Consider the following 24,467-nt stretch of genomic DNA (forward strand, 5'->3'; position numbering starts at 1 on the left):
AGGGTGCACGACCGGGAGTCAGCAGACGCAGGTTCTATTTCTGGCACCGCAGCAAAACTTCCTGATGTCGCCGGGCAAGGCAGCTCACGCATCCCCATCTCGCCTCCCTCCCGCCAAGCATCGGGAGCTCCCGCCCTCGCCGGCCCCCCGGGCCGCGGGAGCGATGCGGAGGGGGCGGCTCTGCCGCGGGGCTGCGGGCGGCACGGCGGCTCTGCCTCGGCCCGCGGCATCCTCGGGGGGCACCGCCTGGCCCGGCGCTCGCTACCGCAGCCCGCTCGATAGCCACCCCCGGCCCCATCCGCGGGGCTCCTTTGTGTGGGGGGCGGGGGGCGGCCGGGCCGTGCCCCGGGGGGCGGGCGGCCCGCGGCGGCGGCCCGGGGGGGCGGGCGGGCGCGCCGGGGGAGGAGACAGGCGGTGAGGGCGGCACAAAAGGGGCTGCTGCAGCCCTGCCCGCTGCCGCCGGCGGGGCTCGGCTCGCCGCGGCTCCGCAGCGCAGCGCATCCTTTCCCGCGGCCGGGAGGAGCTGCCGGGCCGCTCCGCGGCGGAGAAAGAAGAAGGCGGAGGAAGGCGGCGGGGGGCTGCGGGCTGCGGGCTCCGGGCTCGCCTCTCGCCGCGGCCGGCGCCGAGCCATGCCGGGGGGCGGCGGGCGGGCTGGGGGCGAGCGGCAGCCTCGCCCCGCCGGGGGCCCGGCGGGCACCGACTCTGCGCCGGCCGGGGGTGAGTGAGCGAGCGGCTCTGCCGCGGGGCTGGGGCGGCGGGCAGAGCGCGCCCCGGGGGAGCCGCCCCGGGGCTGCGGGCAGCGGCGGTGGCGGCGGGACCCCCATCGGTCCGTCCCCCCCGCCGCTGTCGCCACCTGCAAGTTGTGCCTCGGCCCGGGGGTGCGGCGTCATCCCCTGCGAACGCTGCCGGAGAGGTTTCCCCCACCGAGCCCCCACCTTCGCGCTCCTTATTTATTTATATTAGTGCTATTTTTTTATTCTCTCCCCCCCCCCCTCCTCCCCACCCCCCCCATAATCCCGGCATCCCCTGCTAGGGAGCATCGGCTGTGGGGAGGAGGGCGGTGATGCTGCCAGCCCCCTGCCCGCAGCGGAGGGCTCGCCGGGGATGGAGGCAGCCTCCCTCCGGCCGGGGCACTGCAGCGAAGGCCCATCTGCTGCCCGGGCTCGGCTTGCGAGGAGGGCACGGGCTGGGGATGCGTGCCAAGCCTGCAGCAAGCGAGAAGGAGTAACAGGAGTGCGTGCGTGGGAGGGAAAACATCCATACAAATAAATGTGTATCGTCAAACGTCCCCTGTGCCCTGCTCTGTCTCCATGTCAGATGGCTGCAGGTCCCCTGGTCGGGGCTGGCCGCAGAGGGACGCGGGCACCCAAGTTCTCCCCGCTCATGCGGGGCTCTCGGGTTGTTTGTGGGCTGGAATAGCTGTGTGTCCTACTGGAGTGACACAGGCTGGTGTACCTCAGTCCTTGCAGAGTTTTGCTCACTGGGCGAGCGTGACAAGGTTGGTGGGGAGCACGGCATCTGCTGCAGCTCTGGAGTTCCTCAGGCAGCTCAGTGAGGGAGGGAGCGTGGCGCGGGATGGAGAGAGGCTTCTCTCAGTGCCTCAGCTTGTGGTTTTCCTTCGGGGATTTCCACACGCTGTGTTTCCTCCAGCCGCGCCTGGGTCGCATGGGAACCCCGCCTATTTCCCAGAAATGATGCTGGGGTCTTGGATTTTTCCTCTGCACCCTAGGACAGAACATCGGGTCAGGAGCATGCCTGCCCGGTCTCCAGAGCATAGTGTGGGTGCTGAGCACCTCTCCTCCAGTTAATTCCACATCTCTCTTCTTGAGTGGGTAGTTCAAGCCTGTGAAAACACTCGGTGGCACCCCTGCTAACAAATATGACTTGAGTCACCAGGAACCCCCAAGCCTGTGCAAACTGAATTTCAAATTCCTGCATACTCTTGCCCCTGTGTCCCTCACCTTGGCAGGGTGTGAGTCAGCAGGAACTTTTCAAGTTCCTTCCCCAAAGGGTGTCTCTTGTGCTCTGTGGGTCCCTCCTGCAGCAGTGATGTTTAGGTCCAGCTGGCAACTGATTTAGGAAGCACTTGCAAGTTCCTGTTGCTGCAGCCTGGCTGCTGCCAACTTCTCAGAGAAGGACAGAAATCAAGCAGGATCTACCATTCATTGCTTGACCCTCAGGCAATTGAGAGACATCTCTGAGGGGAGGAAGGACTATGCATGTCCCTATGCTCCAGCAAACCTCCAGTTTCTAAAGCCCCTCTAAACACAGCTCTAGCACCTGTGCTTGTTTCAGCCCCAGTACAAGTGCTGGGAACGTGTCCTCCAAGCTAGAGCGGGAGAAGAGCGGTCCTTTGAGCTATTCCTGGGGAGGGAGTCTCCAGCCTGCCTGTAGCACTATAACACAAGCAGTGAATGAAAGCCATTGCAAACTGCAGAAGAGCAGTGAAGCTGTGGCTCCTCTACTGCATGTAGTAAAAGTCCCTCAAAGATTTACAGCTCCTCTACACTCTCAGGTGATTTTGCAGTAGGGGTAAGAAATCCACTGCAAGGTATAGCCTCTCTTGAGGATTCAGTTATACCTGCATTGTTTATTAATGCCCTGGATATGCCAATTATGTCCTTAGGAGAGGGGATGGATTCAGGCTAGCTGCAGGTGTATTTTTTTGCCTAGTTCCTCATTTGGTGGCCCAACTGCTGCTTTTTGTCTAGTATACTTTTGGTCCTAGGTGCTGCTGTGGCTTACCTCCATTGGAAGTGCTCTCCACACTCTTGTTTCCAAAGTGGTTTTGGTGGCTGAGTTGCCTGCCTGCTTTCCTCCCTCCCTGAAAATGCTGCTAAGATTGGAAAAAAAGTGGCCTGCGTGGCATGCAGGGATTGTCTTAGCAAGGAGGTCAAGAAGAGCAGGTGGGAAATAGTGTACTTGCAGGAATGTTAGCTTCAGTAGATGCTCACAGCTGTGAGCTTACCTTGAGCACTTGTGCCCAACATGACACAGGGGTAGCTGGTCTGGAGGCTTGCTGGGGCTCATGGTGAGCACAGAGCCTGTTGAACCTTGGCCAGGCACATGGCAGGCGCAGACACTCAGTGTGTTTGCCTGAGGAGCGTACCTGTGAGGTTTGTGTACTTGTGGGCTTCCTGTGTGCCTTGTGTTTACCTTTCTCCTCCTTTTCCCACGCATATCTGGCTAAGTGGAGTGTGACACTGGGGCCTGCCAGATTGATGTAACATGCTTACTGCATGCCTTTGAGGGAGGCTTGTGTGGCAAATGTGGGTGGCTGTTTGCTGGGTGTGTGTAGCAATGCACATGGGTCCTGCTGGATGCACTTAGCATGGGACTTTTGCTGATTTTTATGGCTGCAATAAAGGTAGAGCATGTAAGCAGTCATGGGTATGGCAGTTGTTCAGGGCAGTGCACATAGATGTTGTCTATGTTCAGTAGGTGAAGGGCACCTTAGGCTAGACAAATTCCTCTCTGTCCCTCCCTTGCTTTGACCTGTCAGCAAGCAGAGATAAACTCTGTCTCGTGGAAGGGTTTATAGCTGAGATTTCAGCTTGTTGTGTCTGAGCTTCCTCCTCTCTTGAGAACAGCATCTTTAGGGTGCACCTGCTATCACAAATTGACACTCCTACAGCCCCCAGCCTCTGTGCTGGATCATAAAGGCGGAGGAAGGAGGTGGGGGAGTTTGCTGATGGACAGATGGGGCAAGCTGGGCCAGCATTCATTCCTAACGGCCGATTAGGCTTTAGGTGGGGTTAGTTGCTCTAAAATGAGCCCTTTGTACATTGTTGGAGTCTGTGACCCAATCAGTGGGATGTAGCTGGAGGAGGTGGTGCTAACGAAGACTGGTACAGCTGTCAGTAACTCTGGCAGAGAGGAGGGCGAACTGACTGGCACAAGAGATGTCTTCATGACTTTAGGTCAAGTGGAGGTGCCTCAAAGGGCTGGTTCATGTTACCAGCCCTGGCTACAGAAGCAGAAAAGTGTGGGTAGTTGTGCCCACGTGTTTTCTGCTGCTGTCACCCATCAGTTCTGCACAAAAGGTCAGGCTGCACTTCACTAGTACAAAATGCCATCAGGACACTACAATGAAACATTACAGTGGGATCTGAAATCTGGGGAGGGTAGGCACGTGGGGCAGTGCAATCTAGGGGGATGTGGGCAGTCTTAGGAATGCCTGCTGTTCCCAACTGTGGATGTTCTTGGAAAGGTGGTGACATATCTGCAGTGCACATGTGAACCGTGCTGTCGAGTCAGTGATTCAGGCGGGCCTTGAGGAGGCATGACAGAGCTGCGTGGAGGGGCCAAGACTGGCACTGTGGGCAGGTTTGGGTCGGGTTTTGGGTGCTGTGATAGCATTAGGTGAGTTTCTGGCAGGGACTGGGCTGTGCCACAGCAGCAGTGCTGGGTGGGGTGCCAGGACCAGCTGCTTGTGCCAGGGACCAGGGCAGAGGTGCTGTCACAAAGCTGGTGAGTTTCCCCTTCTCCAGGGGGAAATGCTGGAGAGAAATGCTGTGTGCTGGAGTAGTGGAGTAGGATTTACAAAAGCACTCTATGCCTGCATCCCTGTGGAATAAACTCTGGCTGCATATCTGAGGAAGGCAGAAACACGATTTGTTTACCTTTTTTTGAACTTCTTTGTGTTCCTTGGCATGCAGACCCTTTACTTCCCGAAGCTGTTCCTGAAGTACAACAGGTACCTCCTGCTCTTCAGACCTCTGAACACCTGTAGCAGGGTGGGTGTATTTTTGTGCTCAGAAACTTGCTCAGGAGAGCTGATAGGTGACCGGGAGTGCAGCACTGCATTTTGATGTTTCATCAGGCTGGCTGCCTTAAAAATAGCAAGGGCTTGTTGTGGAGTGGTGGTTTTGGAAGTGATTATTACCTGTTTTAGGACAGCAGGACTTATGTGAGCTGCTTGCTGTTGAGGCCTTGGCCTTTTGTACCAAGATAACCCCCCTAGCTGAACAGGCAGCTTGATGACCTCAGCTAAGGTTCCTTGTTTCCCCACCAAGGGGAGTACCCGGGTCTATATCTAAATAGGCTTTTTCCAAAACATCAGCCATGGCTGTGGGTTATGACCACACTGAGCATTGACAGAATTCTTTTTCAGCCTGTAATGCTCAAATTGCAAGCAAGAGGAGAGGTGAGGAGAGGTGGATGTGGCTGACCGGAAGAGAGAAAAGCAGAGGGGGCTTCTCTTCTTTCTGAGGATCATCTCTGTCTTGTGTTTTGACAGAATTTCTCTCCAAGGACCTTGAACCAATCTATTAAGCTTCTTTTAATTAGGTAAGCCCTTACCTAGAGTAGAAAAGTCTCTTGTATTTCCCACACAGGGAGACTGAGGCATGGAGCAAGGCTGTGCTGTGCCCAGTGGCAAACGCAGGGGTTGGTCAGAAGAGCAGCAACCAAAGTGCCAAGCTCCCTGTACTTGCTTTGCTGCTGGCTGTCTTGGAAATCCTGGAGGACAGCTGGGTGGGGTGCTGAGCCAGAGGTTATCCAAAACTTTCTAGTCATCACTTGGGTTCTACAGCCCTTTTCATCACAGATATCGCCTCCTTCTTGATCTGCTGCCTAATCTATAATCCCAGCTCCCTGCTGCCTTTCCCTCAGAGAATCCTTCTCCCCTCGGTGTGTAAATCTATACAGGTTGGGCTAGGGTTAGCAGGCAGACTCAAACTCCATGCTCTCTTCAAGACTTTGGGGTAATTTTTATCTTGGGATATTGCTGCATGTCTCCTGCATGAGGCAGGTTTGGAGCACAGCTGAGAGAAACACGGATGCAAATCAGCCCCGCCGCACAGCGGCTCGCAGCTGTGAGCTAAGCACAGGTATCTCCTGGCTTGGCGTGCGGATACAGAGCTGGACAGACAGCCAGGCAGACAGCATGGCAAAGAGTCCTGACAGGGAGTCTCTCTCCTAGATGCTGAGCCCTTTAAGAAGGGGAAGGTAGGCTAGAGCCCTGAGATTTTAAGCTGGTTGTGCTGAGGCTGAAGAAAGGGCTACGGTAGTGCTTTTAGTTCTTCCTCTAACCCAGACCCTTCTAGCTGGGCAGCAGGGAAAAGGAGGAGGCTGGAGGCCTGTGCAGGCTGAGCATGGACAGACCTTGGAGGCTGCAGCAGCTAGGAAAGGTAGGCTTTTGGAAGGAGGATTTGTCTGCAGGGGCTGAGGGTGCATGGTGCTCACTGTGTGTGAGGAAGTTGTGTTTTTGTGGAGCTTGTGATGTCAGGGCTGGCTCTGAGGTAGAGCAAAGGGCAGGGTAAATGAGGAGAGCAGTGCCCTGGAGTGATCAGCGTGAGCTACACTCTGTTGCTTAATGACCCCATTTCCAAGGGAAACTTTGGAAGCCCTGATATTCAGGGAAGCAGGATCTCCTGAAGGCAGAAGATTGGGGCAGCAGAACTGACTGTATTTCTCTCTGCTTTCAGCTCAGCCTTCCTTGTATGTTTTTTGTGTTAGCAAAGCTCTTCTTTCTTTACCACTCCAGAGGGTTTTTTTGTTCCCTTTTCTCCTTCCCACCTGCCCCAGCAGTCCTTTCTTCCCTGCCTCACCGTGCCAATGCTGTCCAGCTGCAGCTTTTGCCAGCTAATCCGATCCATGGAGGCAAGACCTACTGAGCAGCCTTGCTCGAAGGGGACACAATTTTCTACACTTGCTCCTGGGGCCATGTGAGGTCTCTGGAGAAGAGGTGGATTAAAGGAGCTGCTGTTTGCCCATCAGCCAGCCCTGTGTCCCCAAATCCCTCCTCTCGTGTCGTTGCTTGGTGCAGGCCTGGCTGTGAGCAAGTGGCCAGCGTGCTCTCAGATATGTGCTACTGGCACAAAGCCTCTTGGCCTCAGAATCCCTATCGAGCAGCAACTTCTGGAGGAAGGGTTGACCACACCTGCATTCAGCTTGGCCGGGGGTACGATGGGATTGCTTCTGCATAATTTAGCAGTCTCTTGAATTATTTATAGTGCAGTTGTGCTCTGGAACAGAGTCTTCTCGCTTCCCGTGAGCACTGGGGGGGAGGGAAGGGGAGTTTGTCAGGCATCCAGAGTCTATCACTTAGTGATGAGGAAGTGCTGTGGGCTTCCTTTTTGCCTGTGTTTGTTTGCATATGGCTCTGTGCAGCACTGAAAATGCAATTCTGGTTTCTGTATTGCTCAGGTGTGTGATCCTGCTGAGCATCTCTGTGGCTTGGGATTGTGTGAGAGGTTCCTGAGTTCATAGCCTTGTCTTTGCAGTAGAGACTGTGTCAAGCTGGAGACAGTCAATCTGGTGCTTGGATTTGGTCCCTCACTCAATTACAGTGCTGGAATCTTCTGGACTGTTCTCTAAAATATTTAGATGCTTGAAAGCATTTTTCTTCTTTCAAAGGCCCATCTTGTCTTGCCAAAATGTTTTTTAGATTTGTCATGACACGGTCCATTGGACTTTGCACACGATCATCAGGACCTGAGCACTGGGTAGACCAGGTGGTTGAGTAGCAAACTGTGCAGCTGAAATTGCCATCACTTCTCAGTGATTAAACCTTGAAGAGAAGCTGACTGGGGCAGTTTGTTACAGGCTCTTGCAGCAGTGGAACATCATAGAGATGAGCTGGCTAGCCCAGCTATGTACAAGTTTAATGCCCTTTGTCCCTCTGCCCCACTGTGGCAGGTTGCTGCACCATTCAGGTGGGCTGTCCTGCTTCTGCCCTGCTTGTCCTGTTGGCTTCAGCATGACCACAGCTCTCCTCCTGCACTGCACATCCTTCTTGTTCATGACCGATTTTCATAATGAGCTTACACATAAATTCTGTCTTTCTCCTTTCCTTCCTTTTTGACCTGTTTGTGGCAGCTGACTTCTCGGAAACACAGTTCAATATAAATGTTTGTGTTACTGAAGACCTTAAAGAGGAGGAGGAGGGCTGAGGGTGGTGAAAGAAAGAAGCTGTAATCAAGTGATTGTGGTACTAAACTGCTCTGTCTGTTGTGCAGTTGAGCAGAAATGCTCAGCTTCCCTGTTTTTATTTGCACGGTGTTCACTTGTGGCTTTTGTGTTTGGGGCAAAGTTGGACAGGTAATCACTGTATGTTCCCTGGACAAGCAGTGCTGTCCCATCTTGCCCTGGCCTGGTTCTTGGTCTCATCAGCCTGAAAAGAACCCATTCTTTCATCAGATGGTTTACCTCTTGTCAGGAGCATTACCCTCTGGCTAAACACAAAATTCTTCCTCATCCTTCTCAAGAAATAAGGCAACCTAAAGGAAGAATGTGAAGACAGGTGATCCCCAAAACTGTGTGATGTCCAGGATGGCATTTGATTTTGCTGATGAAGACAAACTTTCTCCTTTTCCTGTAGACATGCTCCTAGTTCTTTCTGCTTGGATTAATCTGGAGATCAGGGTACTGCTTTGCTTAGTGAAAGGGAATGTTTGTGCAGAAGCAGTAAACATATTGTTGAGACCCAGGCCTGCTGCAATGCCTGTAAACAAGGTCCAGTTGTCTGTGGGAGGCAGAAGAGAGATTTATGTGACCCTGAGTTAAGTGCATTAGGAAGCTTTTGATTTCATTCTGGGAAACTGCCCCTTTTCGTGGTACCATATGCCTGTTACCGGCATAGAGCTGTGACTGCAGAATTGATTCGTGGGGATTAAATCCAAGGGGCTGCAATGCTGCAGTCAGAAGGATAACATAAGCAGGAGGTTGTCTCTGCAAGCCAGAGCCCCTGAGCTCATGCCCTTCGTCCACCCCAGAGGTGGGAGTCTGGGCTGACTTATTCCTGCCTCGGGGCAAGGCACTGAAGAGCTCTCTGCCTATCGGCCCTTTCTGTCTGAAAATAATAACAAAGTGAAGTGGCAGCGGGGGATGCAGGCAGCCCTGTGTCGAGGTCTTGCCTAAGTCTTGAAAGAGGAAATGAAGAACAAAGGCAGAAGAGACAAATAAATAAGGGTCTGTTCGTGGTCCAAGAAAAATTCCCATGGGTTTGTGTAACATTCTCGGGAAGATGTGACACTCCCTGGGCTGGAGTTAGTTTTTGAGAAAGGAAGGGAAAGGGGGGGAAAAGGCGAGAGAGTGAGCAGCGGGGGTTGGGGAAGGGGAGGAGAGAAGGAGGGAGATACATCCTAGAGAAACCTCTGTGCGTGGAGTCAGGTTTCTGCGTTTGTTCCTGCTGGAGAGGGGTTAATGCTCTTTGCATGGGATTGGCTGGTCACCAGACATGCAGAATGGAGGGGGATCCGGGGGCTGCCAAGCAGGACCCCTGTGGCCTGAAAAGGAGGGGAGGAGGGGAAGGAAGAGGCTCTTCCAAACAGTAATAGATCGGCTACTGTGGGAAAGTGAGCACACTGCCAAACCCCAAGTAGTTGGTGATGGATGGGGGAGGAAGGAGGGTGGGGATGGAGGGCCAGCTCTTCTCCTGGCCACTAGGATCTTGCTGCTATTCCATGGCTTCTCTTTATTTATTGTCTTCCTGGGGTTCAATTATTCTGCTTCTTGATCCCCTTTATCCTGGGGATGCACAAACAACTGCCACCCGCTTCAAAAATAGCTGGAGTTAACGTGGTTTCTCCTGCCTGCGTGGGTCTGTGTGCTTCACCCATCACCATGGCATCAAGTGTTTCTTGCCTCTTTCCTCTTTTAAGTGCCTTGCTCTGGGCTCACAGGGCACACTTCACCTTCCTCTGGGCTCTTCAACCTGCATCTCCCTGTTGCTTGGGCTGTCACACAGTCCCTGCTTTCCTTTGCACAGGGTGTGTGTGCCTGATCTGGCCTGTCTGCCACGTGCTCGTCCTCTTCACCCATGGACCTGCAGGTCTGAGGTAACCTGTTCATCTTGCAGCTGTTCTCAGGATTTGTGGCTTGTACTCCACTTGCTTGACCTGCCTGGAATGCCTGCCAGGATCTGCATTGAAAGCAGTTGCCTCCTGCTGCTGGTTCTTCCATTTCCTTCCTTGAGATTTGCTCCTTCTCTGATGCTGCTGGGAAGAATTAGTGAGCTCATGGTGGTTGAATGGGGGCCTTGTTGGAGATTTGGTTAGATGAACAGTGGCTACAGTTCTGTAATTTTGAGTTTCTGAGGATGTATCTACATCTATGTGTTTTGATCAGAAGTGAACTGGTAAAATAATTTAGAAAGTTTCTGCTGGTCATCTGCTTGTTCCCATGCCTAGGCGTTTTCTTCAAGTTTATTTTTAACCCAGCTAGATCTGCTGCTGATATGGCTGTAAAAGCAGACTTTCATGTGATTGACAGCTTGAATTCATGCAACTGACAACTGAGGGATGGGTAAGCGGTGATGGTGGTGAGTGAGGGGGGAGAACCTCTGACACAACAGCCTGTGTTGTCACGTGCCTCGCTTGAAGTCTCTGCAAGCTTTATTTGGTTTTGACCTGTCCCTCTTTGCAAGGCACCAAGGGAGATCTTGCATGCTTGTTTAATTACCCCATGGTCTGTCTGAAGACATAAATTGCTTTTTTGTGTAGTGTTGTCCCTTTTCTCTGTCCTGTTCCTCATGATGGAGTATCCCTTCCCTGTAAGACCCCAGAAGACCTAACCAGCTGTGTTTTGCAGTGACTGACTGCTGTGCAGCTGGAGCAGTGAGCAGCAGCAGTTCTGTGTTTCTCTGTGAGAAGGGCCTGGCATCCTGGGTGATGCAATGGGCAATGCCTCAGCTCGCCCTTGGATGTGCAGAGGCCCAGCCTGGGAGCCAGGTGGTGGCATGAGCTCCAGGGCCATCCCAGCAGACCTCATGGAAGCAGATATTTTGAGGAGGCAATAAGCAGGGCTGGGGAAGGGTTCTTCCAGGATATCAGGCACGTCCAGGCAGAAGTGAGGGAGAGAGGTGCCGCTTCTCCTACAGCAGAAAGAGCACTCAGACTAGTGACGCTAGGAAGTTGAAGGTGCAGCTTCTGAGAACCTCTGAAGGATTAGGGTGTGCAGAAGCATCTCTGAAGCAGTGGAAATTCCTATGGTGAGACTGGATTTAGCTGGAGAGAGAAGATTAGCTACAAGGGAGCCCAGCATATCTGAAGGATGCTGAGAAGAATATTTGATTGATTCCAGTGGAGTTGGAAATCCAGCTTAGTTTCCTTTAGCATGCAGTACTGCACTCTTGTGACGTCCAAGTACTTCTTGGATAAAATTAAATTGGTGTCTTGCAGGCCATTACTGGATTTCACTAGAGTTTTCTAGACTTTTCTGAGATCTTCTTTTAAATTGAGGGTTGGAGAATTAGATAATTATGCTGCTATTAGTAATATGGTAGCTACAGTAAGAACAGTCTGTTTGAGTGGAGGGTTTTATAATGGACTCTGAAGGTGTTCAGATGTTGGTCTGTTCTGCTGACTTCTGGAAGATCAGTCTTGAGACAAAATCCTGTCAACAAAGACCACTTTATCTCCAGGTCCTATGTGTTCTGTGTGGAGGGTTAAGAGCTGCTTTGTCCCACAGTGTGCAGCTGTCTTGTTGCAACTGGAGGTGTAGCATCTGAAATAACCAAGGCTTAGTCCACTGAAAGGCAGGACAAGACACTTGAGAGAACAGTTGAAGGTCCATGGGAAGTGTGGATTCTGAACATACTGTGCTTGCAGAGGTAAGGAGGTGAGCAGATACAGCACATAAAAAGCTGGAGGCTTTGTGTTGCATCCATCTTAGTTTCTGTGTGCAGCAGATAGCAGCTGCTGGTGTGGAGCACTTGGGTCTCCTAGAGGAATGCATTAAAGAGATACTTAGTTTGTTTGTTTTTTGACTGTGGATGCTGCAGGTGCGTTGAGACTTAGCAAGGTCTTGCACATAGTTTGAAGACTTGTGGTTGATATGCACATCATGTACCTGTCCTCCCTGGGAAGGGGAAGGCAATGCCTTTCTTTGTGCTGTGCTGTCACCCTTCCCTGGCCAACCTCAAACCTTAGTTTTGTGTAGATTCACCCTTTAGCTATCTTTTTTCCTCAATCTGGTTTTCTTTTTGACTTGATAAGACCTATACTAAGAGTGGGTGGATGGCAGCTCCAGGGGGCAAATGACAGTCATGGTGGCATACTTTTGAGTGGTTACCTTACCACTCTTCTTACCTGTCTGCAGAAATGGAGGGAAGGTGCTTAGGACAGAGCCTTGCTGTCCCTCAGCCTGACCTTGCTTGGGGAGTGCCCCTGCTGGATGGCTCCATCCAGCTGTTTGGGCTGGCACCAAGTCAGTGGCACCTTGTGGTCAGTTGCCTTGGGGCTGCAAAGAAACGCGGAGTGTGAGGTATTGCTGTTTTGCATTTGTGCTGTGGGCAGCAGCTCTTGATGAAGGACACAGAAGAATGTTTTATTCTGTCCTTGGAACTTGCAGGGAAGCTGATACGGACCTGCTTACATTGAAACCACCTTGTGCTGTGGCTGCCAGAGCTTCTTGCTGACGACCTTGTAGCTTGCAGTCCCTGAAAGCACCGTGGCATCCTTCATGTGAGAGATGCTGAGCCCTAGCTAACTTCTGGTACATCCTGCTTCTCTCAGATTTTCCTGAAATGTAGGATAATCTTCTTTTCCTACCCTTAAGCAAAGTGCAGTCCTGCTGTGCCTGAACTTGCGTGAGTTGTTGACAAATACTAAGTTTTATGGTTTCTCCTTCTGTGGATGTTTGCAGGACAAAAGTAACTTGAGATTTTTAGAGTGTTTAGAGGTACTCTGGCTCTGACGATGCTTGCTTGGTTCCTGTGCTTGAGGATGGCAGGTAGACCTAGTACTCCAGAAATGTGGAGCCTGTTCCATTTGTCTCTAGCTGGAGTAGAGAGAGTTGGGCCCTCTGTGTGGAGTGGGGGGTGGAAGTCATACTGGGTTTCTAATCTGCCATGTGAAAGTGATTCTAATTTGAATTGCTGCTTTGTGTTGAAGTGTCTGAGTGATCTGCAAATATGTTACTGCATGGGTGTTATGGGATAACTTTAGGCAGAGGAGACAAGCATTATGGTATCAGGGGAAAACCAGAAGCTTCTGCTCTGACTTGTTCTCCACAGCTTCATTTTCCCTGTAACCATGGGAGAGGTCTAAGGAGTCTCGAGTCCCATGCCCCAACAAGATGGGGTAACAAGCCTGTATCCAGCAGCCTGTTGTGTGGCCTCTTGCCAGTGTTCTCCAGAAGAGAACATTGGGGCTGGTGAACTGCCAGCTCTTATTGGTGCATATCTTTCTCTCTGGATTCTTGAAAAATAAGTATGTTCTTTCAGGATGGTATAAATCAACTGGTCACTGAAATGGCAACAGGTGCCTGGGGATAACTCATGTGCATAACACTTCTGGCTTTTTTCCTTTTTTGAAAGCACTTCCCCTGCGTGGTAGAGAAAGAACTTCAAGCAAGGAAATATCAAACCCCAAAAAAAGAAGCTTTCAGCTTGTCTTTTCAGGACTGTGTGTTGCTGAAGCAGTCTATAACTGTGCACTCCCTAAAGAGCTTTGTCTTAATGGAGCTGACTGTCCATACTACTTCAGGCTTTTTCTTCTACTCAAACATCAAAGCTTTTCTTGCTGCTGACAGCAACTTGATCACTCTCCCAGAGATCAAGTTGACTTTTCCCCCCTTCCTCAGTCAAAATTGTCAGAAGGGAAATACCTCTTCTTGCTGTTTTCTGTGTTCCTGGTCACTGATGGTTGCTTTGTGTTGGAGCAGCTGGGCTCTTCTGTGACACACTGAGATATCTCCCTGACTGGTACCTCCTTTCTCATTTCCACCGCATGTAAATATTTTGGATGGGGAGGGTGGGGAATCCTCCCTTGCTGGCCTTTGTCTCCAACTAGCTGCCACCAGACATGCCTTTCACTGCAGGGCTGATCAGAGGATATGGGAAGGGATAGATGATTGATGGTATTTAGTCTTGGCTCACCCAAGGGTGCATGAGTGTTCTCCACTCCCTGGCAGAAGAATCCCTGGCATGTGAGAATGAAGGTTGTTCCCAGGGAAGAGATTTTGAAAAGGACACACCTTGCTTCTTTGCTTCCCTCCCCTCTTCCAGGAGGGGTTAGGAAATGAGGGAAATGAGTTTGTGTTCCCACTCCCTAACAAAACCAACTGAGCAGTGAAAATTGCCTCCTGGGCAGTGTCAGCAGGAACAGCAGAGGGTACTGCAGGGCCAGCTGGCCTGGCAGAGCAGCCAGGGAGGGCTGTGCACCCCAGCCTGGCACAAGAGCCCAGGCAGCCCTGCCCAGAGCCCCTTGTGCCCGTGGCTGAAGAGCTGCAGAGCCACATGCTGAGCCTGACAGATACTGATGTATGCTAATGGCAAGGGAGGAAAATCTGCTTTGCTTCCTAAAGCCATGCGTCCTGATATGTTGACACGGCGTGCTACATCTCAGAAAGCAGAGCAGTTTGTTGAATGTCAAGAGTTATGGCTTTTTGTCTGGGAATTTACTGTGGCATGCAGAGCATCATCACAGCCATCTGAGAAGGTGATGTGCCTTGTGTGATTTCTTCAGCACTTGCCTTCAGCCCTGGGCTGGCCCAGGGGAAGCTGGCTGCCCTGCATTTGTGTGTCCTGTAGGAGCTGGAGCAAAATGAGCATTACCTGGCAGTCATTGGGATTGCTATGTTGGAGCAGGCCAGCTGTTCATTTTGCCCTGGTTTCAGTGTCTGAGAGAGCAGCCTGATGTCTGGAAGTAATGCCTTGGAGAAGTCACAGGACACCTGGCAAGAGAAAGCTGTACTCATTTACCAGTTAGGGACACTTTCTACTGACACCCATGTTGCAGTGTGATGCCATTTCCTGTTTCACCTATCCCAACCCCCCCAGGTGTGCCAACCTCTCCTTTCCCCTCCCCCTTCGCCCTCCTGCTAAGTGCTGTCCATCAATCTTAACATTCCAGCAGGGTCGTGGTGTGGTTGGCAGAAGTTCAAAAGAAGCCTCTCAGGTTCGGGCTCATTGGCCTGTCCCAGTGTCTTTGTCCCTTGAGCCTTCCCCTCCTCCCACCTGGTTGGTGCCTCACCTGTCCCTTCCCCTCCCCCTGTCCCCGGGGCTTAAAAGGAGACGAGACCATGCGGTCTGGATTCTGTTGGGAGCTGTTACAAGATTCAGAGGTCTGTCATCCTGGAATAAAACTCTGGATTAAAACTCCATGGCAGAATCCTCTCCTTTTTCTCTTCACCGTCACCTGAACCTTTTCCACCAAAGGTAAACTGAGTTCCTACTTTGCTGGATTTGTTCTGAGTGCCCAGCTGCAGCACCCAGCCAGCCAAAGGTATCTCTGAGGTGAAAACACCACAGCTGCCGCCTTTGGCCCAGCAGCAAGGGTCAGACGAGGCCAGGCACGTCCCACCAGGTAATATTGGGATTAATATTCCATACACCCAGTCACTGCTAATTTAGTGGGAGTTTGGCTTCCTTGTGCCCTCCTCTTCCCCACACTTCAAGACAGACTGAAAACTGGTGATGTGGAAGGAAAAGGCACTGAATATTCCTCTATTTTACAAGTGGTCTTGCTGCTTCTGGAAGACATGAACAGAGTCTCAAGGAAAGAATCAATCATGGATAGAAAGAGATGCTCATGGTGTTTTCTGCAGCCCCTTGTTTTGTCTACATGAAGAAAGCTTGACAGCAAGCCCCAAGATTATCTTTTATGGCTTTTAACAAAAATATCCAGCCCCTTAATGGCTGGGCCACTACAAAGATGATGTCCAGAGCCAGCACCCTGCCCTGCTGCTGACTTGTGTTGTGGCAAAGTATATCAAAACCCCTACTAAACATTAACCAATAGAATCAAGCTCTCTTTCCTTTTTCCTTGTTTATTTTTCTTTCAATTTTTTCCCCTCCCAAGGCCATGGTGTAACTTTTCCACCAACTTCAGGCTTGCAGTCCTTCAGTCATAGCTTAATCTGGGACTCCTTGCCCTGCCACCTAAGCACTGGGGACCACGGCAGTGGATGGTGACTTCCACTAAAAATGTGACTGCCAAGTGAACAGAAACACTTTGCTGAGCTGTAAGGTACAACTGTGGACAGCCCCTCTACCAAAGTCCATGTCAGAGCCATCTGTGGAAAGCCAGATACGTTTTCCTTTGGGCAGTTGCCATGTGTCTAAATGCTTTATGGCTTTTCACTTCAGTATTAGAGTCTCCTCAAGTTACTCAGTAACACACTTTGCTGTATTTTACCTAATACCCTCTGAAGTGGCAGGAGCTGGTTGGGTTCTTCTTCCTTCTGCCCCCACACGTGCCCATGTGTGGGGCAGCTGCCCCGTGACCCCCAGGAGCAGGGACTGCCTCCAGTGAAGGTGTTGCTGGCACCACTGTGTGCCAGGTGGAACCTTTATAAAAGGTCCTGAGCCTCTCAGGAACTTTGGCCGTGGAAGGGAGACTGCACCAAGGAGAGAAGCACCAGAATGGAGCATGTGGAGGGGGTGAGGTGGTACGTGTCACATGTGTGGGGATCTCTGCCTCTTTGTCACTGTAGGAAGGGTGTCATGCTCCAGGACAGCCTCTGCTTTTTTAGTCCTTTTTCTGACTTGTAGTCTTCAATCACTTCTCTGCCTGACAGCAGCTCTATGTTCCCTGCCTGGGCTGGAGGAGGGGAGGTGGTGGAGGGAAGAATGAAGGCAATGCTTCATGTTGTTTGGAGGGAAGGGCTCTGCACCGCTGGCTTCTTCCTGGCCTGACGTGGATCCATCATGATGGCACAGTATTACTGGCAGAGACAGCTAGGCATTTATTTTTGTCACCTTGATCCAGATGTAGAAAAACCTCAGCATCTGGTCCACAGAAAGTGAAAAGCAAAATGAAACATATGGAGATACAGTGGACTTGAGAATCACAGGTGGGAGAAGAGTAAATGTGACAGGATCTTAATTTTATTTTTGTTTTCCTGTCCTCCATGTGAACTTGGGTAGTATTTCCTGAGAACAAGGGTGGTTTTTTAGGGTGTGTGTTGTACAAACATTGTAAAGATCTGGGGAGCGTAGGCTGCCTCTGGCAGTCTGACTAATGATCTCGGTCTTTTAAAACTGCCTCTCTTGCACTGGTCATGTTTCAACCATGTCCCCCCAACTCTCTCACCCTTCCTGGGCTTTTCATTTTCTCCCAACCCCCTGGTGATGCACCTCTGAGGAGGTTTACATTAATTTAATTTCCATCAGTGAGCAGGGGCAAATCTTCCATGCATGGTGAGTTCACTAGATCATGAATTCCTGTTATTCTGGATTTCCTGTCTTTCTAACCCATTGCCAGTGCCTTTCTTGTCTCTGTGGATTTATGAGACTAATCTAGCAAAGGTTCAGCTTGGTGTAGCCCAGCTGAAGCAAAAGGCCCAATGTGAAGATGGCAGGGGGTGGGGGTGTAATTCCTGGAGTCAAGTCTCTAAAGATGCATGCTGAATTTGGACCAGCATTTCTCCCTTCCCCAACCTGTTTTTCTAACAGTGGTAAACTTTCTGCACCTCAGTAACTATTGAATGTGACTTTCCTTTTCGTGGCTCTTCCACAGGATGAAGATGAGACGCCATAAACTCTTTCTGACTCTCTGCATGGCTGGTCTCTGCCTCATCTCCTTCTTGCACTTCCTCAAGGCCCTTTCCTATGTCACCTTCCCCAGGGAGCTGGCTTCACTTAGTCCCAACCTCGTCTCTAGCTTCTTCTGGAACAATGCCCCCGTCACACCTCAAGTCAGCCCTGAGCCAGGGGGTGCAGAGTTCCTCCGCACACCCCTGTACTCCCACTCCCCCTTGCTCCAGCCCCTGTCTCCCAGCAGAGCCAGTGAAGAGCTGCACAAGGTTGAGTTCGTGCTGCCAGAAGATTCAACGGAATACTTTGTCCGTACCAAAGCCGGTGGCATTTGCTTTAAACCAGGCACCAAGGTGTTGGAGAAGCCACCCGCGGGCGGCCGGCAGGAGGAGCGAGCGGATGGCGCGGCCTCGGGGCGGCCGGCTCGGAAACCGCTGAGCGCCAGCGGAGCCAAGCGGCGCAAGTGGGTGGAATGTGTGTGTCTGCCGGGCTGGCACGGCCCCAGCTGTGGCGTCCCCACCGTGGTCCAGTATTCCAACCTGCCCACCAAGGACCGCCTCGTGCCGCGGGAGATCCCCCGGCGGGTGATCAATGCCATCAACGTCAACCACGAGTTCGACCTGCTAGATGTCCGCTTCCATGAGCTGGGAGACGTGGTGGATGCTTTCGTGGTGTGCGAGTCCAACTTCACGGCCTACGGAGAGCCGCGGCCCCTCAAGTTCCGCGAGATGCTCCTCAACGGCTCCTTTGACTACATCCGCCACAAGGTGCTCTACGTTTTCCTGGACCACTTCCCGCCCGGTGGCCGCCAGGACGGCTGGATTGCTGACGATTACCTGCGTACCTTCCTCACCCGGGACGGCATCTCCCGCCTCCGCAACCTGCGCCCGGACGACGTCTTCATCATCGATGATGCTGATGAGATCCCGGCCCGCGATGGCGTGCTCTTCCTCAAGCTCTATGATGGCTGGACGGAGCCCTTCGCCTTTCACATGCGCAAGTCGCTCTACGGCTTCTTCTGGAAGCAACCGGGCACCTTGGAGGTGGTCTCGGGCTGCACCATGGGCATGCTCCAGGCTGTCTATGCTACCGACGGGATACGTTTGCGACGCCGCGACTACTACACCATGCCTGGGTTTCGGCAGTACGAGAACAGCACGGGACACATCCTGGTGCAGTGGTCGCTGGGCAGCCCCCTCCACTTTGCTGGCTGGCATTGCTCCTGGTGTTTCACCCCAGAGGGGATCTACTTCAAACTGGTGTCAGCCCAGAACGGGGACTTTCCCCGCTGGGGTGACTATGAGGATAAACGAGACCTCAATTATATCCGGGAGCTAATCCGGACTGGTGGCTGGTTTGATGGTACAATGCAGGAGTATCCCCCTGCTGACCCCAAGGAGCAGATGTATGCTCCCAAGTACCTGCTCAAGAACTACCAGCGGTTCCGCTACTTGTTGGAGAACCCCTACCGAAAGGTGGAGGGTGCTGGGTGAGGCCACTGGGTGGGAAATCAGAACTTCACAACAAAGGGAAAGAGTCGGGTGTTTTTGTCTGTTCCTTCTTTTGTTTCCTTTGTTTATGGGCAGGGTGTGCTTTTTATGTGGGCTCTCTGCCCTCCCTCACTTCCTGTTCTTCTTCCCTTCATCCCAGGCATCACCCTGGGAACCCAAATTCCTCAGTCACATGAAGGGAGACCTGGACAGGAGGAAGAGAGATGTTGAGAACCCGCTCTGTAGTAGCATAAAGACTTCCTTGCATCTTCTGAGCCTCTCCTGCTGGCTGGAGAGAATCTCTGCAGCCAGCTGGCAGATTTTCCTCTGGGGGAGGCTGAGAGGATCCCATGGGGAGACAGGGCAGCTGTTCCCATCCACCCTCATCCTTTGTGGATTGGAGCAAGCATAGATGCAAGCCTGGGCTGTTTATTGAGCGTGTGAGTCAGCAGGCACAAACTCTTGTGAGTGGTTGCGTGTGCAGATGTGTGTCACTGGCATTTTTTGGATGAGTGAATGTGCAAAAGCATCTCAGTATGCTTTTTTTTTTTTTTTAAATACTGCTATATTCAAAGGGTATTTTGGAGAAGGGAAGTCCTTTGCTTCCAAGGTGTCCTTCTCAAGATGCAGCGCCTTGCACAGGCTTAATACATTCTGTCCTGGGCTGGATCTTGCCCCAGTACTCTACCAATCCTGGAGCAGATAGCTGGGAAGCAGAGGAGAAAGCTGGGTTTGAGGGTTTTTTCTGCTCATTTTTCCCCCTGCCCCAACAACACTGCATGGACTTGTCCTACAGAAGCCAGAGTGTCTTCCCTGCAGTACAGGCTTCTGTTGGGGCTGGGATAAGCTATGGGGGACTCAGTCAGATGGTGGGAGTGGACGTTTGCAAGTGCATGGTTGCCTGTGTGCATGAGTGCTCACATGCATGGGTTTGGTGTGCACCTGGGTGTTTATTACCAGTACTGGGGGGGAGGAGGACATAGTGGGGCTTGGCTGTGTGTGCTTGCAGAAAATGGTGGGATCCAGAAACTGATCTCAGTGTTGGCATGGCTGATTTCTTGGACAATTCATAGAAGAGGACCAGGGATAGCATTGGCTCTGCATAGCCAATTGTGGGACTGTTGCATGACTCTCTGGGACTCTAGAGCCCCACAGGCTGTGCCTGTTGCAGGGCTGCTACTTACACGTGCTGGTTACTCCTTCTTACCACAGGGTAATAAAAGGGAGTAGAGGAAGGGCAAAATTCTGATTGTTGTGCACAAACAAAGCCTGTCAAGGCACGGGGTCCATCTGTCTGCCCTTAGGGTGTGAGGGGGCTCTTGAAGAGACAAGCCATGGGCCAATTCTTCCTGGGGCCAAGAGGCTGTTTGGGGACCACGGTGCAATCCAGAGTGTGTGCAGCCCACATCTGCAGCCTGGGCCATGCAGACAAGACCATGGAGAGGAGAAGGGGCTCAGGAGTGTGCTAGTTGCAGCTGGTTGGGCTGGTGTCTGCTCAGGCATGGGCAGTGAGGACCTTGCCTGCTGTTGTATTGGGTTGTTCAGCTCACTGAGGAGGCAGATTCTTGTCTCCACCCTTACCACCACCCTTCCTTAGCAGATGGCTTGACAGGGTGCCCAGAGCCTGGGTCGTAGTGGGCAGAGGGCAAAAATCATAATGAACTTGCTCTCTTAGCCTTGCAGTGGAAAGACTGACTCATGTTCCAAGCAGGATAAAGAGGAAGGCGTTGGCACAAAGAAGTGTGGCCCTTCTGGCCAGCTGTTCTAAAGCAGGAGGGTTTTCATTGCCCTTAACTCCATCAGGGTTCCATGGTCCTGTGTTGCCCAGCATGTGCCACCCTTGTGCTTCATTCCTACCTATGTCTCTCTCTTTTTTCCCTTCCTACTTCCCTCTCTAGAGAAGAGAAAATTGTCAAGAAAGCCAACTTGCTTGCCTAATAAGGCAGAGACTGCAATAAAAAGAAGATTAATGTCTTTTTCTGATCAAATGGAGATGCAGTTCACCTTAGCTCCTTCCTCATGTTGTGTGCCGTAATGCTTCCTTAGGAGAACTGAAGGAACCTCTTTTTTGTTCCATTTTTGGTCTCTTTAAAATCACTGTTCTCAGTTCTGTTGTGCCTTCCCCACAGGCAGAGAAGCCCCTTTGGGAACTGGGTAGAGAGACAAACTTTGCTAGGAGAATGCTTTTCCCCCAAAGGGAAGTTGTGGCTTTAAGTCCAGACTGATTGATGTAGCAGGAGGAACTCCTGACACAGTGATGAGGTTCTGGTGCTGAGCAACTGTGTGGAGGTCTTAGGTATAGAGAGATGATAGAGAAGTGGGGTCCCATCTGAGAAAGGAGGAGCCTGTATTGAGCAGGATGAAAGCCACAGCACTGAGGATGTAGCACAGGGAGAAGAGGCTTTCCCCAGGGACAGCTGAAGGAGAGCAGGTGTGTTGGGTTGTGCAATTCAGCAGCAGCACAGTATGGAAGGAAGAAGCCATTTCTCATTTTTACTCTGAGGAGGGAGCCTGAGGTCTGCTCTTGGACCTTTTGGCTTTGCTTTGTCTCAGTGATGATAACACAAGGTCTTTGCCAGGCTTTGCTGGAGACAGAGGAGAAAGACAAGCCAGGCTCTGTGTGGGTGCTTTGGCAGCACCAGAGCCCCACTTGAGCAGGAGCTGAAGTTCACGTGTGCTGGGGCTGCACCTCCTTATCTCCCACAGTGGGAGCAGCCTTTCCTCTGATATCCCTTCCCATCCATGGCCATCCTTGGGAATTTTTAGTGCACAGCAGTCATGTTTTCAGTGTTGAGGTGTGGCCTTTGTCTCTTGGGAGTTTAGTAAGCCCACAGCTGCAGTATCTGCTTCTCCCATTCCTGAATTACAGCCTTTTCCTTTCCCTCCTCCATTATTTGCTCCATCATTCTCCTCTTCTCTCTCTGATTTGTCTCTCCCTTCTGCTCCCTTGGGCTGGAGAAGAAGGTATTGCTGGAAAAGGAATGCTGGGGCTCTTGAGCAGAACTCCTGCCCTGCCTGTCTCCTGGACTTACTCACTTCCTTATTCTTAGGAAATTAAATTGAAACCAGACTTCTGTTGTAGTGGGAGGAAGGGGCTTTACAGATGAAATGCATTCTTTATTGTTTCTCTTTCTCAAGAATTGTTTAAGCATTTTTTGATTTAAGGCCAAACCAGTCAATGTTTGTCTAATTTGTCTGGCTAACTCTGTGTTTATTATCCTTAGGGAGCTAGAGTGCTTGTCATTAAAAATCTTCCTTCCTGTCCCTGGAGGGAACAGACACTACTAAGCTGGCTTTCACACAGTGATTTTCCAAGGTGGTGGCTTGCCCTCTGCTCAGCCTTGCCTGTGCTGCCTGCTGGGACCTCTGCAGCCAGCTCCAGGTGGGACAGCCACCCCTCCAGACAGCTGCCACAAGAGGGAAGTCAAAAGTAAGTGTGTGTGTGAGGTAGTGAGAGGCAAAGCAGGGGGCAGGTTTGTGTCAGATCCTTGTTTCCCAGTGCTGGACTCTGAGGTGAGCACTGAAGCTCCTTCATTTTATCTGAAGCAGGTTCTGAGATTTGAGAAGGGAAAGACCAAGAACCTTGTCCTGGCACTGAGGTGGAGCTGGGCTCAGACTACCCGAGCCTGATGTCTGTGGGTCGTTGCAGCCCATGGGGGCAGTGGGCAGTGAATCCTGCTGTCTCTCTTGGACCAAACTGTCCAGTGGATGGAGGGAATACATCACCAGCTTTTTCCTGCAGCCCTCTTCAGCCTTGTGCTTTTTCATTCCCAAAGCCTTTTTTACCTTCAAATTGGTAAACAGTGGGGCCAGGAAATAGGTGAAGCAGTGTGTGGCACACTCAAGCCTTGCACTTCTTTCTGTCTGTCTTGGTGCTTCCCACCTAGGAAGAGACTGTGTGCCTATGCATGGCTTTGGACTGGAGAGTGCCTCTTCCTCTTTTGCCCCAAGGGAAAGGAAGGATGTGGGCTTTGGTGCACCTATAGAAGCTGAGCTTGCTGAAGCAGAGGGAGTAGGGCAGGTTAGACCTATTTGCCCATCTGGGGGTAATGCCACACCCAAGTGACAGAAAAGACACGGTGACTTTGTGCCTGTGGTTGGTATGGAGGATGACATGCTCAAAAACACTCTTGCTGTTGCTTTCTCTGATCCTGTGTCCTGCTGAGGTGTTGTGCTTGTGCTGCCCAGGTCAACCTACTCTGTGTCTCTGTGACAGGTGAACAAGGAAACCCAGCTGGCATGGAGGGAGAGTGTCAGAGCAGAATTGGGTGTTCATTCCCCTCTGCCTGCCTTGCTGTTTCTTTGTGGGAGGGTGTCTCTTCCCCTCCTCAGTGTCCCTGGGGCTGTGTCCCTGTGTCCCAGCTCCTGCTGGCAATCTCTGCGGCTGCTATGCCTCTGCACTGTGAAGACGCTGTCCAGGGTCACTCCTGGTTCCATGGGTGAACACTGGTGGTGGAGAGGGAAGGGACGGCTCGTCCTGGCTTCACTGACCTCTAACCTTGGTGAGAAAGGAGGGAAGTGAGTGGGAGAATGGATCCTGTATCCCTCCATCATTGTGTCCCTACCCACCCTAATCCCCTGATTTCTGAGACATTGGACAAACTCCTGTTACGGGAAGGGAAGGGGAGCAGGAGGGTAAGGGAGTGGCAGGAGGGGCTCAGATCCAGCATTGAGAAAGAAGAACTGTTTCTAATGCAATACACTGATGTTTCAAAGCTTTGGGCACTACAGGTAATGGATTAAGAAGGGATCTGAAATACTCTAAGAATTCAAACAGCTGTTTTTTCCTGCCTGTGCGGATGATGATGCAGTATCATCCTGGAGGTGGTCCAGCAGCACTTCTGAGCCTGGGGTCCATCTGGACCTACTGCTGGTGTTGCTCCTGGAGGGGCTCCAGGACACCCTGCTTTGGAAAAAGAATGCGTGGACTTGCCAAAAACTAAAAAGAAAAGAAAAAAATAAGAGCATCTGCAAAGCTCCTTTCAACTCTGTAATTTATAAACAGCAAGTAATAATGAACTTTTTGTAAGGATAAATCAAATGTACATTCTGAAATCATTTTCTCTGTAAATGGTTGGATTTCATTTCACCCTTAAAGGGATGCTTAAAAGGAGGAGATAATAATAAAAAATTAAAAAAAAAATTTACAAAGTATGAAAAGAAACCAAGATGTGTGTGACAACTTTTATTTCTGACTGCCTGGCCAAGGGGGCTGCTTGGGAAATGGGGTGAGGGAGCTTCCTATCTTGGCAGAACACTGTTCCCAAAAAGGGAGATGGAAGAGGACCTGGCTGGTGTGGGGACTGATTCCTGATTTTGTTGGCCCCTGTCAGAGCTAATCTGCATGTTAGGTGAGTGTGAACATGTAAAGGCGCATGAATGGGAAACAATGGCTGCTTGTGGCTCTCAGAAGAGCTGGTGGACATGGGAACCATCTCATAAAATGGTCCCTTGACACCATCTTTGCTCCTTTGGATGCATCCATTTTTCCAAGTAAAGCCCTGGAAACCCCAGAGCCCCAAATTAAACCTCCCAGTGCAGAAATGCCTCTCTGG

General features: G+C 51.5%; 1 protein-coding gene across 1 annotated transcript; it reads left to right on the top strand.

Annotated features, from left to right (window-relative positions):
- The first annotated feature begins 400 nt into the window (after positions 1–400).
- On the top strand, positions 401–24,080 carry MGAT3 (beta-1,4-mannosyl-glycoprotein 4-beta-N-acetylglucosaminyltransferase). Its single transcript, XM_071422910.1, has 2 exons — positions 401–717; positions 17,406–24,080. Exon 2 carries the CDS (start codon positions 17,407–17,409, stop codon positions 18,913–18,915), a length of 1,509 nt encoding a protein of 502 aa, XP_071279011.1. The 5' UTR covers positions 401–717; position 17,406; the 3' UTR covers positions 18,916–24,080.
- The last annotated feature ends 387 nt before the right edge of the window (positions 24,081–24,467 follow it).

This window comes from Agelaius tricolor, unplaced genomic scaffold (assembly GCF_023055355.1).
Source record: "Agelaius tricolor isolate 1412-34295 unplaced genomic scaffold, bAgeTri1.0.p SCAF_3, whole genome shotgun sequence".
NCBI classification, from domain to species: Eukaryota; Metazoa; Chordata; class Aves; order Passeriformes; family Icteridae; genus Agelaius; species Agelaius tricolor.

Bases quoted from the DNA above. Each gene is read 5' to 3' on its own strand.
- MGAT3 (XM_071422910.1), top strand. From the start codon at position 17,407: ATGAAGATGAGACGCCATAAACTCTTTCTGACTCTCTGCATGGCTGGT.